The sequence below is a fragment of the Xiphophorus maculatus genome, chromosome 19 (genome assembly GCF_002775205.1).
Source record: "Xiphophorus maculatus strain JP 163 A chromosome 19, X_maculatus-5.0-male, whole genome shotgun sequence".
Lineage (NCBI taxonomy): Eukaryota > Metazoa > Chordata > Actinopteri > Cyprinodontiformes > Poeciliidae > Xiphophorus > Xiphophorus maculatus.
In genome coordinates this window covers 5,958,167-5,976,263 of record NC_036461.1, presented here as the reverse complement: position 1 = coordinate 5,976,263, position 18,097 = coordinate 5,958,167, and the positions used below count along the sequence as shown (strand labels likewise).

The following is an 18,097-nucleotide window of genomic DNA, read 5'->3' as shown; positions in this document are numbered from 1 at the left end:
GATAAAAGTCTTCATTTTGGTGCTTTGATCTCATCTAGCCCCTTTTTGAAGGACAATTTTGTTTTAAGACTTCATACTTAGTTTGTTTTGTTTATTTATTTTTGATATTTTAAAATGTCTTCCAGTTCCAGTGTTAAATGTTAATTAGAATTTAAAATATATTGATCTTTAAGACTGTCTTCTTGCATTTTTATTTTATTACCTTTATATTACTTTAAAATGATCTCAAAGCAACAATATTATCGTTTATCATATTGACTTCTGGGACAATTTTTTGTCCAGGCGAATTTGTTATTGTTACAGGCATAGTGCCATGCATGCAAATTTTGAAAGCAAATGATTAATTTTATTAATTATTATTAGAGATATACAGATATGAACAATTGAGCCAATATCGATATCTGATATTAATTGTGCTGACCTGGTCGATAACTGATATTTACCAATCTTATATACTGTATTTCCAGACTATAAATCACAATTTTATCACAGTTATGCTAGTCCTGCGGCTAATAGTCCATAGCAACTTTTATAGGTTTTTTTTCCCTCTTCAGGATGTATTTTCTGTCTGATTGGATTCACACCAGCCTTGTTTAGTCCACTTTAATCAAACTCCAGTTCATTTGCCTAGAAAGTTCGGTTAGTTTGTGGAGGTGTGAATTTGTAATAAAACTCTGATGCGGACCAAAAAAGCAAACTCTGGTCCACCTCAAAACCTCGGTCTCGGTTTGGTTGAGGTGAACTCTAGTGTGGTTTGAATACATATATGAAATCAAGCGGACCAGAGGCCACTCCAAAAGCAGGAAGTGGACCATAATGCAGGGCATTCTGGGTAAATACAACCAAAACAAATGTGAGAGTCTGGAGTTAGTGGGAGAAATGTTTTGGGGCCTTTTACCAAAAATAAAAGAAATCCTACAGACTCTAAAATCTGACGCCACTCCATTTTTGTTTACATTTTGTGAAGAAGGAAGTTGTTCTGTGACATGCAGCATTACTCATCACTCTGCACAGTGACTCACTAAAACACTTCAGGCCTGGTTTGTTGTGGATTTAAACCCAGTGGAGCAAAACCTTCTCCTAATAATATTTAGACGATAACATCTTTCGCTTGTGGAGCATCAGAGCTCGCTTTAACCTGCTACTGATCCAGTTTTTACTCTGAGCTTCATCACCATCACAGAGCGCAGTCTTCTTCCTGCTGGACTCTGGAGTATTGAAGAGATCCCATTAGCCTAATGAGATCCCAGCTCAACCTTCCTGGAGGATTTAATGGTTTCAGGGGAAATCCTTCATGCCACTCTCATGTTCTCGTATTTCTGCCAGACTCTAAAACCTTGATTTTTAACTTGAATATAAACTTTATTTTTATCTGAGAAGAAGAGTTTGGACCGCTTAGCACCAGTCCAGTTGGACGTCTTCTTTGTGGTTTTCCTAGAAACAGAATTTTGAGTTTTCATTTGCTTCAAACCAGAATCATAAAAAATAAACTGAGATAAACAACAGATATTTGTCACTATAGCAGTGGTGGGCACCGCTAACTAAAAAATTACCCTGAAGCACTAATTATAAGCATTAGTTCTGCTAAAGTGCTACACCAACACAGTATTAAGTAGAAACTAAATTGCTATAGCTACATGGTTTTTACAGAGGCTAATGCTAAAACACTATACACAATGTTGTGTTGCCTAACGTTGGTATAGCATAGCGTTACTGTGCTATACCAACACAGGATTCAGTGGAATGCTAATGCGCTATACTGACACAGTTTTTACAGAGGCTAACGCTAAAACGCTACAACACAGTATTTATCAGAAGTTAACACTAAATGTCATATTGACACAATGTATAGTAAAAGCAAAAGTGCTAAACTAACACAGCTATTAGAAGAAGCTACTGCTAAATGTTATACTAACATGGTATTTATCAGAAGCTAATGCTAAAGTGCTATATGAACACAATAAAGGAAGCTAAAGTGCTACTCCAACACAGTTTTATGTAGGCTAGTGATAAAGTTCTACACAAACACTGTTTAGCAGAAGCTAATGCTAAACATTATACTAACACTGTATTTAGCAGAAGCTAATGCTAATGTGCAATAACAACAAGGTTTTTATGGAGGCTAACGCTAAAGCGCTACACCAACACAATATTTGTCGGAAGCTAATGCTGAAGAACTATTTTCAATTCAAATAATATTTTCCTTGAAAGATTACAACTCTTGAGCAGCAATTTAATTTTATATTTCATAATTTACGTGTTCTATGATGCTTAGATATTGTATTTATGTTTATTTCTTCTTGAAGGCGTCTGTTGCCTCATTCCACACACAAAATAAATGGTTTATCAGATTGTTTTAGCAACTAGAAAAAGCCCAGTGATGCTGGCTTGAGGAGGTCTGGAAAGGCTGTAGTCTTCCTCTCTGGGCACAGCTCAGCCCCACAGCGGCTTTTCATCAAAACTGGAAATATATTGAGCCCTGACCTCCCCTCTCTCACCGTCATTTGCCTGTTTTCTGTTCTGTCCATCAGAACCAAGGCCCAGCTCTGCTTTTTATTCCCACTGAGACACGGTAAAACGTCATCGGACGTTTTTGCTTACAGCATTTAGCCAGACTTTTCTGCTGAGCTCCAGCATGAACTCTAAAGCGGGGTCAATTTGTCTACGAAATGTGTCTGCGAGCGGGTGATGACCTCCTCCCCACTGCTGCACAGTCCTGTTTTTATGGAGAGGCCAGACCCTGGACGGGCCCTCTGTGTTGTGTAAGCGGGAGATTAAAAGCCGTGCCTCGGTGGAATTAGAGATTCGGGTCCAGCAGGCCTCATCACTCTAACATTGCTGGCTAAACAGAAAGCAAAAGCACGTCATGGCAAGTCATCACCGCTGCTCCGAAACAGCTGGCCTCAGACACCCAAGAACAGATTCCCAATGATTTCCAGGAGCAGAAAGGAAATTAAATGGCTTCTTTTAAAGTATGGTAAATTTTGGTACCAACAAACTCAATAAGTTGAGTTTGTTGCATTAATGCATTATTTGGGATAAAACAATGAATCCGATTAGTCATGATTAATCGATTATTGAAATAATCGTCAACTAATTTAGTAATTAATTGTTAACTGGAGTTTACAGATAAAAAAAATATTTGCTAAAAGAACAACATACTTGGAGCAGTAATTATGTACAAAAAATACATTTTATAGCTGAAACTAATGGATATTTTAATAATCGATTATTCTATCAATTAATCGGATAACCAAAATAAAATAAATAATTTTTTTATTTTTTATTTAACCACTTAAGCCAGTGGTTCCCAAAGATTTTCTTCTGGGTCCCCCCCCAAAAAAAAAAAAATAAATAAACTGGGCACACACATCGTTCAACCAGACATAAACCTAAACACATATTTTGTTTTCAAACTCCACTGAAGTTTATTTCACACTTCAGGTTGCAACAAAACAAACTACAAACCATCTTTACAGTGAAACACGTTTGTGTTTTTTTTTTTTCATTCATCCATACTGCTTCCCACGGCCCCACCCCCGGCCCCTCTGCAATAGCACCGCGACCCCTCTAGGGGGCGCGCCCCACACTTTGGGAACCACTGACTTAAGCATATTTTTTTACAAGTTTAAAAGTATATTTTTATTTTAATTTCTGTTATTCTGCAGCTTCTACCTTCTCAATACTCTGGTGTGGAGCGTTGAGATAAATATTGTTGGAAGCTTAATGCTGAAAGTTGTCCGTTCAGCATAAATCGACGTATCTGTAGAGACAGAAAAGTGCTGACTGGGTTTGACAAGGAGGAGCTTTATGATCTGATATGTAATCATTTATTTAGTTGCACAGCAACTAAATAAATGTAGCCTGTAGCCCAGGTTTTCCAGTTTAATTATGTTATTTGGATGTTAGTGCATTGTTTCACTGTATTTGGCAACTTCCCCAATATAAGTTGACTCCAGGGTTGGAATGCTTACGCAACTATAAACGCCCCATTATGGTATGTCTGTCACCGATTGGCATAATAACTTCAGTATATCTGTGAGTTTCTGCAGCAGTTGTCTGCATGTTACTTTGGCCTGTAGGCGTGTTTCTGCAAGCAGAGGGGGAACGAAACCAAATACCTTTGAAAAAGAAAGAAACCACAAGATAATGTAACATAATAAGCAGTCTGGGAAATTGGGTCAGCGTAAAACTGTTGTTCAGACATGTCTCCTCATGTTGAAACACGACCCACTGATTAGATTTAAAAGGAAAATTTACAACAATAATATGTTTAGCAACAAATGTTCTCTGGGTTTTCTGTTGCTACAATTAATCAGGTGTACATTAAAGCAACGCTGTGTTGCCTTGTGACAATAAAAGGTGACTTTTCTTATATAAAAAGGAATGATGACATATTTTAATCGTTTTAATATATGTTGAATTTTGCATAAAATAAACTTAAGGGTTTAAATGAAAAATCATCAGAACTTGACAATTTTTTAAATTCGATTAATCGTCAGAATAATCAAAAATAATTAGTTGAACCCATAAAATATGCAAATGTTTTGTACAGCTTTGACTGCTATGACTATGTTGTTCTTTTAGCAAATGGCATTTTTAAAATCTGCATATGACAGTTAGCATTTAATTGATTACTAATTTATTTGTTGATTATTTTAATAATAGATTAATCACAGTTAATCGTTTTATCCCTAAACCCGAGTACCAGTTGTTACATTCTTCAAAGTCAGATTTTAATTGATGTTAAGATACCAACTCTGTACTGGCAAAGTGTACCGTTTATGTTAATTTGTTTAGTTTATTTAAAACAAGGACAAGGTGAAAAAACATTAATAGAAAATGCCTCGTGGCAGATTTAGTTTAAGCTCGTTTCTATCTGTTATCAAGGGAGATAATAAAACAGTCAGACGTCATAAAACATAGGTTGGAAGTTTCCATACACCCTCTGTATACATTAACTCTACACAGCAATTGTAACCCATTTCCACCTTGAGGAATCACTTTGGAGCCTTCTGTCTCGGGTCGGACTCGGACTGTAATCAGTCACCTATCCCTCACACCTCTCACAATCATTAACCAGCGCTGGCTGCGCTTGCCCCTAAACCAACTGAAACTGTACAGGTTTACAGCTCCTTCATTGATCCACACCTGTGTGACAAAGGTGTGTATTCACCATCAGCTGACTCAGAGTCAGAACGGGACAAAGAACAGCAGGGTTCTGCTGCTCTCTGGCCTGTTTGCACAGGTGTGGCTCCGTTGTTTTTGTTCGCTAATGATCCAAAGGGGCCCTGCTAGCTGATTAGTTTATGTGCAGTTGCTTTAATGCAGTTTTCTGACCCACGTGTAAAACAAACTTTAGTTAGGGAAACTCCAGTTATGCATCAGTGGAGGCCTCAGCCTGTCCTTCCTGTTTCTACTGTTACATCACATGTGTGCTTACTATTCCCTCGGTTCTAACCGAGCTTCTTCACTGCTTGGTATGTTCAGGCAGCCTTTCTGCACTGCTGGGCTTCAGGCGAATGCTAATGAGGTGTTTTCTTGTTTCTTTTGAATAAGCCCTGTAGGATCAGCCAGAGGGAGGCTGGGAGGCTTTTTACAGATAGTTGTAGAAACAGCTGTAACATATTTACAGCTCCTCAATTAATGCTTTCTAGTCTTAACAAACAACAAATAAAAATGTCTTATGAAACAGGTGATTAGGTCAAAACAAACTGGCACTGCAGGAATGTTTGTTTTGAATTTTAAAGTTATTTATTCTTAGAAATGCAAAAATATTTTTACAAAGAGCGTTAGGTACTTTTGAAGCTTGTTTACTCTAGTTCCAATCCCTCCATTTTTGGTTTCAGAAGATTTAATTATTTGAAAATCTGGATTTTTTTCCCCCACCATTGCGCTCCTTGGGCTTCCATAGTTTGGATGTCAGCGCGCCCAAGGCGGCCATCTTGTTTGACAAACATCTGCAGCTTCTATTTATTTGGACTTTAAATTCAAGTCAGCTGTACGATAAAATATAAGGCAAGGATTTATTTAATTTTTTTAGTAGAATAAAGTCATAATGTTGCAAGAATGCAGTTGCACAAATATGAGAATAAAGTCACATGACGATAAAGTTGAAATAATACAAGTCTACTAATATAAACAGAATAAAGTCATTACAATAAGCAGAATGAAGTTGTTATTCTATGAGAACACTAACATAAAAAATAACATTATTTATCCAAGTTTTAATTAAAACAACCTTTTTCTGCACAGTTAATACATCGCAGTAAATTTAAATTTACTCTTAATTTTAAGATTCTTCTGGTAAAATTGCATCTTTATTCTGCTAATATATTGACTATATTCTTGTAGTTAAACAAAAATTCTCAAATCACAAAAAGACTTTTAAAAAATATTTCCTGTCATTTATAATATCTTTTTCAGAAAACAAATCTATTACAATTGGAAATCATGTCTTATATGAAAACAAGCTGATATTTTATTTTTAAACTATATTGCCCTAATTGCAGCTTTTATTCCCAGTAATCTCTCCTGCTGGGTTTTCTCGTTCATCATTGGAGGCTGTATGACGTTAGGAAGAAGCTGCATTTAGATATTAATGCTAAATACTATAATGATGATGAAATCAGTTACATTTATTCCACATTTCCTTGTCTTCTATCCTCCCACTACTCTTTCTGATGTCAGATTTATCTCGGCTGTGGGCAGAAAAGCCAGTTAAAGCTGTGAAACGTCAAGCACATCTTTATGATTTCGATATTACAGACATTTGATATTTAGATTCAGTTTTATATTCATATTTACTGCAATGCAGTAACTGTGCAGCCTGGTGAAGACTTGCGGCTTCAGTCTCAGTCCTGGTCGGCGCTGGCTCGTTCCTCAACACTGTGTCTGATGGAAACTGTATAAATATCAGCACAGCTTTAAAAAAAATTCTGCTATTTCTGCTGGAAAGGTTTTGCTTTTTTCTCTTCGCTCCAGACTCCCACAATCCCTCCTTTACGTTCCCAGTTTCTGCAGAAGAACGATGTATAGGTGGTCAAATCTAACCGGTGTTATACTGGAGGATGCTTCATAAGAAACAATGAAAATAAATCAATTCTACTGACTGAATAAATCAATTTATACTAGTGCTGCAATTAACAATTATTTTAGTGATCGATTATGTTATCAGTTATTCTGACGATTAATCGGATAAAAAAAGTAGATCCTACAAATTTTTTAGTTAAGACAGTTTTATAAGCCATGTGTATTTATAAATGAACAAATAATTCAATTCCTTGTTGAAATGAGAAAATAAATGACGATTAATCTGATATTCTGTGTCAGTATTAGAATGCATTAAGGCGTGCACATAAACAATTCAATTTCTTTTATAAATAAGTAAATAAACATTTCATTGCCTAAAATGTAACAACATAACATTATTTCAGTTGAATAATAATAAAACTCTTTACAGATGAACACTTTTTAATCTTAAATGCAAAATGTCTACATTTTTTGCACAATTTTGGCAAAGCAAAGCAGATTAGTCGATTACTAAGTTAGTTGACGATATTTCAATAATCGATTAATCGGGATTAATCGTTTGAACCCTACTAAATGGTTTCAGTTTTACAATTTCAAGAATTATTGAAGTTTTTTTAAAATCAGTTTGTTCCAGCTGTCTTCGTAGTTAAAAACACAACACCTTTTGAAAATAACAGCTTTTCTGACGGACTTGTTTTGATCAGAGGGGCTTGTTCCTGTTTTCTTCTGCCTTCAGCTGGACCTCAGCCAGCCTCTGGAGGACCAGGGTCCGCTGGACCTCATCATCCACAAACTGACCGACCTCATTCTGGAAGCGGACCAGAACGATTCACAAGCCGTGCTGCAGGTCCAGAGAGTACAGGTATGAACTTGTGGACAAAGTCTCAATAGAATCCACAAATCCAGTGGATCAAAATTAAAGAAAATAAAAAGTTCACATGCAGACATTTTAAAGATGGCAGCTATTCAGTATTTTACTACCAAACTGTAAAAAATGCAGCTTAATTCTTAACTGGAACTAAACTGGGTTCATACTGGGTCGACACAGCAGCAGGGTTGGGTGATATAGACTTTTATTGTGGTATTATTGTGATAATGATATAGGAGGGGTGTCCAAAGTGCGGCCTGGGTTCCATTTGTGGCCCTTGGATTGATTTGGTGTGGCCCCGAACTGCAATTAAAAAGATTATACAAATTTAGCCTTTAGGTCCAGATGGAGACTTTTAATTTGTAATAGAGGTAAAATATATTACCAACATTTTTTTTTTTTTACACAGGAAAATGTAAAGTACAACACAAAGTATTTGTGTTTTTGTAACCAAGCTTTTACTGACAAGCCAACTCTCTAAAAATGTTATTTTTGTCATTTTCTCTGCTGTCAGTTTTCTTTTATTTACCATCAATAATTAAAATTTATTGTGGCAGGATAAGAACATTTTCACGATAAAACAATGCGATACATTCCCACCCCTACACAGCAGTCACCAAAGCCTTACCTATGAGGGAAAGGAAGTGTCACCACTTTTCTAGATTAAAAAAACTACAAATTTCCAAAGAATCAGTTCTTCTGAGGCTGTGAACACTCTGATTATGTAACGCTGTGCTTTAACTGAGCCATAAGCAGAATAAATCCCGGTCAGCGAGATCCAAAAAACTCGGCCCAGTATGTGGCGACCTCTAAGGGTCATGAGACCCGGCAGCAGTCTGAGAGATTTGCTGCCGGTCCGTATCTGTATTCTGTTTGTTGCCAGAGACAGTAAACATTTATGAGGTTCATATTTTCATCTGAAACTGGTCCCAGTTCAGGGAATCAGGAACGTCATCGGCTGAACTTCAGCACTTGGTAAACCTGGAAATCCGAGGTGAGGATCCTCCCACGGGTTACGATCTGCTGTTTGTGAAGCTGGCAGAGCAGCAGATGGTGTAAAATGAATTTATTGCTCTGACTTTGACCCGGTCACTCCGGCGGATTCATAGAAACTGGGATGGTGATCGGCGGCATGTTAATGGTTCTCCTGACACCATTGGGAGGACAAACAGGAAGTCAGAGCGCAGCGTTCTGTAGTTCTGGTACAAGTGGTGGTACTCAAGGAGAATATAAAGCTTAGTTACACCCAAACAGCCAAATAAGGCAAAACATTATGACCACTGGCAGGTAAATAGCATCAATTAACTCTCCATCATGGCGCCTGCTAGTCAGTGGGATATTTATGCTTCCTTTAACAGATTAGGATAGGTCTCTAACATAAACATGTTTTTAAATTTTTTGCACAAAATAATTCTTACATAATAAGATTTTAGTCTGGTCAGTTCTGCTTATTTTGAGCTGTTTTAGGGCATCTCGTCACTTTAAATCTAAAGTTGCTGCTGGCCACGTCCCACAACTCAGCATTTACACTCGCATGTGAAAATGGCTGCCAACTCATGCGCAATAATACAACCGTACATCTTTGAAAAGCATTAGTAGAACCTCCAGCACAACCAACAAGAATGCAGCAAGTGGTTGCTGCATGAAAAGTTAACAACAAAACACTTTTCTTTTCTGTACAGCGCATTACAATGCCCAAGTCTGTGCTATTTGATTCAAATATTTTCTGCGCTCATTTATAGATTATTTATTGAAGAATATATTGCATCTGATTGCTTGTTATTTATTTATTTATATCTAGTAATTTTGAACAATTCAATTTTTATTATTCACTCTTAGGTTTATATATATATTTTACAAACTTTGTATTTATCACCTAAGATGCTTTCAACAAATAAGCAATTTCCCCTTGGAATTATCAGTTTTCCCCTGCCGTGAAAATGTTTAATTTGTGTCGCATTTTGGTAAAAGAAAACAAAAAGAAAGAAAAACGTAGCTATAATGTTTTGACTCATCAGAGTACATTTTGTTAAAAGGTATTTCTCAGAGCAGAACAGGTCGGGTTAAACCAATCCTGGGTTTTCTCCGTGTTTACAGATCTGTGTAAATTATAAGTGTTGGCTCCTTTCTTCTTATCATGCTGCTGTTATTTTAATGAATCCTTGTGCTGCAGAGGAAGAAGCATTCCTCTCTGTTATAGCTCTTTAGTTAAAACAAAATGTCATGCTTGGTTTCTCTGCGGTGACTCAGAGGTTAGAGCTGCACTCTGTGTTGCAAAATAAATGCAGAATATTTCTCTGGAGCCGGCGGAAGACCCGAACCCGGTTTCTACAAACATTAACTGTGTTCTGGTGGATTTACTGCCTGATGTAAATCCAACCCATTTGGTGTCTGTTGATGTAAATGCAGAAATGTGCCTGAATGTATTTTATGTGTTAGACTGAAAGTATTTGATCTCCAGCGCGGAGATTTGCTCCAGAACAGAGAAACATGTGCAGGCCTCTCCTACTCCTACGCTGACATACGTCTGGCTGCTTCTCTCCTGCAGCACCTGCTGAAGAGCCTTTTCTCTCGCCTCCCCCTCTCCTCTCCGTTCTTCTGTTTTTCTTCTGAGATTCAGAAGGTCTGATGAGTTTCTGCATCTTGGACTTGTATAACATTAGGGCTGAAACGATTAATCGTGTTGAATTGATGATTGAAATAATCGTGGACGAGTTTAGTAATCGATTAATAGTTAACTGGAATCAAAAGAGCCAATTTGCTGAAAGAACAACGCACTCAGAGTAATAATTAGGCCAAAATTGTACAAAACATATATACGTTTTCAAGGTTTCTCCCAGAAAACTTGCTAAGTCCGGTGGATCATTCATCCAGCAGCCTGTCATGTTTTTGAGTTAAAAAATGTTTAAATTTGACAGGAAATTTGAAAATATCACTTGATAATTATGTGTTATTGGAAGATTTATACCTGAACACCAATTATAAAGTCTTAAAAATTGCAAGCATTTCAAAAACACTTAAATAAATAAACAATGCTAAGCCGGGTGGGGGAACAAGTCTAGCCTGGTGGCCCGCCAGGCTTATAATACACTGGGGGAAACTGCATTTTACATTTAAGATAAAAACCCCATAGGTTTTACCCAGATGTCCTCAAGTGGTACAGTTTTAGCTTCACCTCGTTCAAACTGTAAAAAAATCTCCTTTTAAACAAAGAAAAAAGAAATGGCACATTCTGCAGATTTTTTATTTAAATCTATATAATATTAGACATACATGAAAAGATGCTGATAAACAATCAAGTTCCTTATTTAAATAAGAAAATGAACATTTTATTGCCTAAAATGCAATAACATGGCATTGCTTTAGCTACTTTGAATCGGGTGAAGATAAAACTATGAGGCCACTTGTGGAGTTTTGGGTACAATATACTGTATATAAACGTTTTCTTACTTTAAATGTAATATATATATTATATAGTTTGGCTTAATTATTGCTCTAAATATGTTCTTTCAAAAAAGGGCCTTTTTTAAGACTGTATTCTCCAGATAACGGTTAATCTTTTAGTAAATTAGTTGACGATTATTTCAATTACCGATTAATCACGACTAACCATACTAATCGTTTCCGCCCCAGTAGAGATTCTGAAGTACCAGATCCAAGCAGACGGATCTGTTGAACGCGGAGGGGGGTTGCTGGGTGTGGAGAGAGTTAGCAGAGTCACAAACAGACGGCAGGAGCGGAGAAAGAGCGTGTGGTTATGTAAAGCAGGCGACCTCATGCTGACCGAGCAGCCGGCAGACAGAGTCGCAGTGATGTAACCTCCACAGAGCCGCCGGCGAGCACCGAGCGATCTGCCAAGCGCAGACCAAGCCACGCTCTGATTCAGGTTTACATATCCAGGGACGGATGTGTGAGCGGAAAGGTGGCTCGTGGTTTTTGCTTGTGGTAGAAAAGCACAAATCAGCAACAGATTGGGGACGGAGTAGTGAAAACATAATGGAGGTGAACAAACAAGAAATGTCAAGACTTCAAATAAAAGTTGAAAATTATAGTTTTCAGGATACAGAAACCTCCTGGTCCTCTCCATGAGCCGAAGCAACTCTAATTACGCTTGGCTTCAAATCCCTGAAAATGTTTGAATTTCAATTTGGTGTTGTCAAGGTTTGGAAAGTGCTTGAATTCTGTTTGAAGTCCTTGAAAGTACTGGATATTCAAACTGGACGTTTTTGTAGTAAAGTGTAATCTAACGATGGATTAAAAAAATTTATTTGGAAAACATTCTTTACAGTTGAAACAAGATAATTTCATACAACAAATAAAAAATTTTTTTCATTGTCTGAAGTTAAATCAGACCATTTTTTCTCATATTAGGTTAATTAGAATTACCAAAATTATTCATATTTGCTAAATGACAGAAAACATGGCAAGAACATTTTTTAGAGATTTTTTGTAACTTTCTTTATATGCATTTAATTTGAAAAGAAGGTAATTTACTTTAACATGATTTGTTTGGATTATTTCAGTGTAATGAATATTTATTTTTCCTAGTGGCTCAATGACTTATTGAAATTGCTGGTGTGTATGTAAGAGAGATGTTTCCAAACTTTAAATTTTGCTGTATTTTAGTTTACCTTTCCCTGCTGTAGAATGTAAAATACAGTAATAAATGATGTCAGAGTAAAGTGAAAATGTCTTATTTTAGTTAATTTGTTTTGTTTATGTCTCCAAAGTGTGGTGCTTGGAAGGTTTGGAAAGCTACCTTGGAAAAGCTTGAGTTTTACTGTGGGAACAGTGTTTGAACCCTGACCGTAACCAGGCTGTCATGAGTCTTCATACGCTGCTATTTTCTTATCTGGTTATATAGGGAACATCGAAGCAACAGAGAGGAGCTGCAAACTCGTCATGGTCATAAAACAAGCTCCAACTCATTTAAATCATCTCTTTTATTGCGATTTAAGAAGAATTTCTGTGATGTGGTCTTACATCATGAACATTAGCCCCTGCCAGTAGACTTTAAAACCTGATTCTCTTGGATCATAAATGTTTTAAAAACCTGTAAATGATTCCAGATGTTTTTATTTCCATCTCCATTTTCAGGACTACATTGACGCACACCCTGAGACCATCGTCCTGGACCCTCTCCCTGCCATCCGAACCCTGCTGGACCGCTGCAAGTCCTACCAGCTCGTCCACAGAATAGAAAAGTGTATGCAAGGTAAGAGCGCTGCTGATTGGCGGAAGAATCGCTTGTTGCTGCATAATCAGGCCGGAAGAGAGAGTTTTGTAGATTTCTTTAAAGAAATTAAGGAAGGAGGACGAGGAACATGTTGGATTTAAGCAAGTTTTTCCGTAACAGAGGGATTGTAATTTTGCAGTTTCATCATCCATCAGCAAAATCACATTGCCTGTCTGGTTAAAGTCAAAATTCTTTGGGGAAAAAAAAAAAAAAAAAAAAAAAAAAATATATATATATATATATATATATATATATATATATATATATATATATATATATATATACTGTACGTACAGTATATATACTGTATATATATAAGAAAAAATATATACTTAATTTTAAGGTTAAAGTCAGAATTCTGAGAAAAAAGTCAGAATTTTAAGAAAAATTTAGAATTTTTCAAAATGAGAATTCTTTCTATTTTTTTATTCTAAATTCTGAGAAAAAAAAATCTGAACTTTGAATTTAACGTCAGACCTCTTGGGGGGGAGGGGGGGGGGGAGAAGTCACTTTTTTCTTTTTTTCTTTTTTTTTTTAGAAAACATAAGAATTCTGAGATTAAAATCAGAATTTTGTATTTTTCTTCTCTTTTTTTTCTCAGTGCCCCAGTTCTGGATCGTCAGGCTGAAACCAGATATTTACCATGAACAGCCATTTTCTTCCTGTAGCCTTAGATCATATTACATTTTTCCTGTTTCTGGTCAAGTGTGGTTACCAACATAATTTCTAAATACATTATGATGAGAGAGATTTTGTTAAAGATTTTTTTTTAGATTCTTCTGACTTCAGATTTAAACATTTTTTCACGCTTTCTTATCATTTGGCATAACCGTATGATTTGGGTCGAATGTTTCACAAGCTTCTCCTTTCACAATAGTTTGTGGATTTTTTTGGTATGTTTTCCTGACAGAACTGTGAGAACTGGTGTAACTGGGTCAGATTTTTTGTTCCAGAGTGCATTTCCAGATTTGGCTTTTCATGTCGCCTCTGGAGTTGCTTGAGCCCACATCTTCACTTTCCTCTGCCTACATCCCCCAGAATGCTGTGGGGTTCTGGATCAGAGTTCAGTGAAATTATTGAATATTACATCTATTGATATTGATCACGTGTCAAGATATATTACTATTGATTTCAGAAACCATTGTGGGCTTTTCAGTTGGTGTCCATCGTACTTTGTAAGCAGATCAGTGAAGGAAATTTGTTTCGCAGCTTCTGTCCTCTGTTAAACCAAAACATTTTCTGTTACTGTGGATTCGTGCAAAGTTTGCTGTTTAAAACCCGGTCCCTTCTGGCTTGGTTTCTACTTTTTAATTCCGAACCCATAACTCCTCTCCTTGTTTACAGGAGAGCCTCTGAAGTTGTAAACTGGGCTTGGAGTCGTTCGTTTCCCGATCAGCCCATAAAGTGTGTTTTAGCCTGCGGGTCGCTGACGACAGGGGCCACATTCCCCGGTGGGAAATCACATCCCGTCACCTCCCTATAAGGCAGGGAGCGTAAACCTTTAAATTATTTGTTGAGAGCAAGGGGCTGCAGGCTGGAGTCGGAGCATTGGATTGGCGGGTCGGATGTGTCTCAGTGTTCCTAAAATAGAAGCAGGAGAAGAAGAAGAGGAGCCGTTTCTTTGTTTTTTTCTGTCTAAACAGATGCAATGGCTTGTTTCATAACAGAGCCGATCTGCATCGTTTTGTCTCACTGTCGCAGGCTGGTTTCAGTGGATCACAGCCATGTCAGAGGATTTTGGTCGTTATGTTCGTGATGAACTGGGCTTAAACTGGGTTCTGGAGTCCTTAAGCGGCTGCCTTGGCAACCCAGGCCTAAAAGGAGGATCCCCTCATCTCCAGAGGGTAGCGGTACAAACAATTAGTCGGCTTGCAGTAAATCGTCGATTTAATGGTTTATTACATTAAAATGGGGTCCAATTGATTAACTAATAGCGTCTGTTAGACATTATTTTAGTGTTGTAGTTGGCCGCCATCCGGCAGACGGCGCTGCCGCTCATCATGAAGCGGAGCCGACCGTTGATGTAGAAATAAAGATGGCGGCGGTACCAAGACACTAAAGAGAAGCGGTCCAAGCGGAGTCTGGTGTGAGATGAAAAATACACTTGCAGCAGTTTTGTTTGGAAATATAAACGCTCGAGAAGCTCTTTACTGTAAGTGTGAAGTTAATAGCGTTTAATGTTTCCTCTCCATCTTACAACTGTAACGTTCGTAGCTTAGAAGTAACGTTTACAATTAAAAATATTGGCTACAGTCACAAAACTACTTTAGCTTTTGTATAGAATAAAACAAATGCACAGTTTTAACCGCTCAATATTAAAATTATACTACTGTCAAGCTAAATTTTATAAATTCAGTTACAACTTGTGTTCGCTAAGCTGCCGTTCAATAATGCTTAAAGCGGAAGTTGTCCTGTCAAATTAAAAGCATCAAACCAAACAATCGGAAGTTAACCCGAGATTATACAAATAAAAGGGAGTAAAGCAAAGAGGTGATACAAACAAATAAGGAGCTTAATTTTTACAAATATTCCTGAATCCCGATGATCTCCACCTGAAATACACTGCAAAAACACAAAATCTTACCAAGCATTTTTGGTCTAGTTTATACTAGAAATATCTTAATACACTTTAAAAAAGACAAAGCTAACTTACAAGTAACTTTTGTGCAATATACTAGGTTGTTTAAGTAAAAAAACTCCTTAAAATTGATGAAAAAGCATTAGTTCTTTTGGAAGGTTATTTCACTCGTAACATGGAAAATGTCTTTTTATAAATCAAATAATCTGCCAGTGGAACTAGTTCTATTTTTAATATGAAGGAAGTATTTCCTTCCCATTGAAAAGTTACTTGTAAGCTAATTTTGTCTTATTTCAAGTGTACTAAGATATTTGCACTAAAAACCAGAAATACTTGGTAAGATTTTGTGTTTTTAAGTCTAGATGGATGCATCAAAGCAGCAGTTTATGAGCAAACGGATGGAAACTCTGTTGTCTCTCATTGTTTGATAAATGAGTATTACTGAACTATTTGGTAAAATAGCAGAAATGGGTCAGATTTCCCTATTTTAATAACTCATCATTTTGAGCGGAGTCCCGGTTCTTCGAAAGGAGGAAGTTTTTTGAGGGGATTTTTGTGAGCGAGCTAGAAAGCAAAATAAAAAGTAAATGAGATGATTGTTTCCTCACAGCCTGAAGGTCTGAGCGTGCCTCCAGGTGTTTGACAGACTTTTGATGACTGAGTTGTTCGGCTTTGTTGGGTCTCCTCCAGGCGTTCGATGTTTAGACAGAACCGCAGATTGATCCTCCGGCAGAGCGCAGCATTCCCGCTCCCTCCTTTCTTTACCATCAATCGTCGGCTCTGGACCTGAAACGCTTTCTGTTTGACAAGGTTTCAGTCGTGTGACGGCTGTTTGACGTGTCTTTACACCAGCAGCCCCCGTGGTTTGCTGATGCAATGTGGACGCTGCAGCATCGGGTGTTTTGTCTGTGGAACATCAAGCGGTTATTCATGACTCTCCACAGTTTTCCAACTCATTTTAAACAGAATCAGAACCGGTTTCAGAGTCGTCGAGCGTCATTCTTCTTCTCTGAACTTGTCATCAAATGGAGCGTTGCAAACTGTCTACAGTTTATTTAAACAACTTCTTGTCTTTTTGCAGTATTTCTTTTGTGCGAACTTATTAAAAATATATTCTTTAAAAAGAAAAACATTAATATGATCACCGTTAAATGTCTCATATGCTGCTTTTATGCTCACAAATCTGCCTAATATCAATGTGTTTCATGGGATTAAAAGCAGTTTACATGGTATTTCAAAAAATATACAGAAAAAATTAAAAGAATATAAAAACTGGTATTTCTTGCACACATATTCACTGTGAGAGTGAGATTAATTCAGACGCCTAAAATAAGGCAGCTGTTAGTTTTTGAGCAAAAAATGTAAAAAGGATTGATTAGCAAAGCTTCCAGCTTCTGTTTTAACTTGATGTTTCTGTCATTGCAAGTAGGAAAAAAAGCTCAGAGAAACCAAAATAAAATCTATCTTACATTGTATCAGCTTTTATCAGTTAACTACCATCAGAAATTGATTGTGTGATGTATTGATAACTTTGTTGCTCATCGAAAACGAATCTGCAGATAAATGCCATTCAGAAATCAATAAAGGGAAATTTAACACCTTTTTTGTCCGTCCATTTTAAACTGGATCTGATGGTTCTGAAACATCTGGAGATGATGGTGCAAAGAAGGATTCCTCATAAAATCAAGAAAATTATGGACAGAAACCCTCTTAATGAGTGTCTTCAGTCAGATGCTTCCTCAGAGCCACAGTAGCACTGACTGCTACAGCAGATCATTCCTGCCCACGGCCATCAGCATCTACAGTAACTCAGATGGAAATTATATAATATAAAATACAACAACATTTAATTTCCCTCTGGGATTAATTCAAGTATTTTTGAATTTGGTCCAGATGCTTAAAAATCGTGAAAGAAGTGAACATAGAGATAATAATAATAATAATAATAATAATAAAAACTCATTCATGGAAAATGTTTTGTGCACTGATGTCCTGAATGTTGTAGAAACTAATGAAAAAATCTGAAATAAAAAAAAAGCTGTAAAATGTGACTATTTTAAAATCTATTTTTATTTTTGTTACTTTTTAAATTATACTAACCCAGCAGTAACTGCTGCTGGTTCCCCTCGCTCCTCTGCAGCAGCTTCTCCGGCTCAGTGGGATTCTGCTGACTTTGGTATAGTTAAATCCCCAGAGCTGGAGGACCCCGGCTTCAAACCCGCAGCTCACAAAGGTCATCACCTCTCTATTGTGTTACAGGTGTGCCTCAAATACCTTGATGAGTCAGGGGGTGTACTTACGGTTTCACTGCTTCCTTTCAAATTCAAGACAACATTTTGACTTAAACTTTGTGTAACTTGTTTTTAGTGCATCTGACAAAGCA

General features: G+C 37.0%; 1 protein-coding gene across 2 annotated transcripts in view; it reads left to right on the top strand.

Annotated features, from left to right (window-relative positions):
• Window positions 1–18,097, top strand: part of itpk1 (inositol-tetrakisphosphate 1-kinase) — a 39,311-nt gene that overhangs the window by 9,259 nt on the left and 11,955 nt on the right. For both annotated transcript variants that reach the window (XM_023353079.1, XM_005801108.2), the window contains exons 4-5: window positions 7,769–7,894; window positions 12,998–13,115. In XM_023353079.1, coding sequence (XP_023208847.1) covers window positions 7,769–7,894; window positions 12,998–13,115 — 244 coding nt within the window. The remainder of the gene's footprint in view (window positions 1–7,768; window positions 7,895–12,997; window positions 13,116–18,097) is intronic.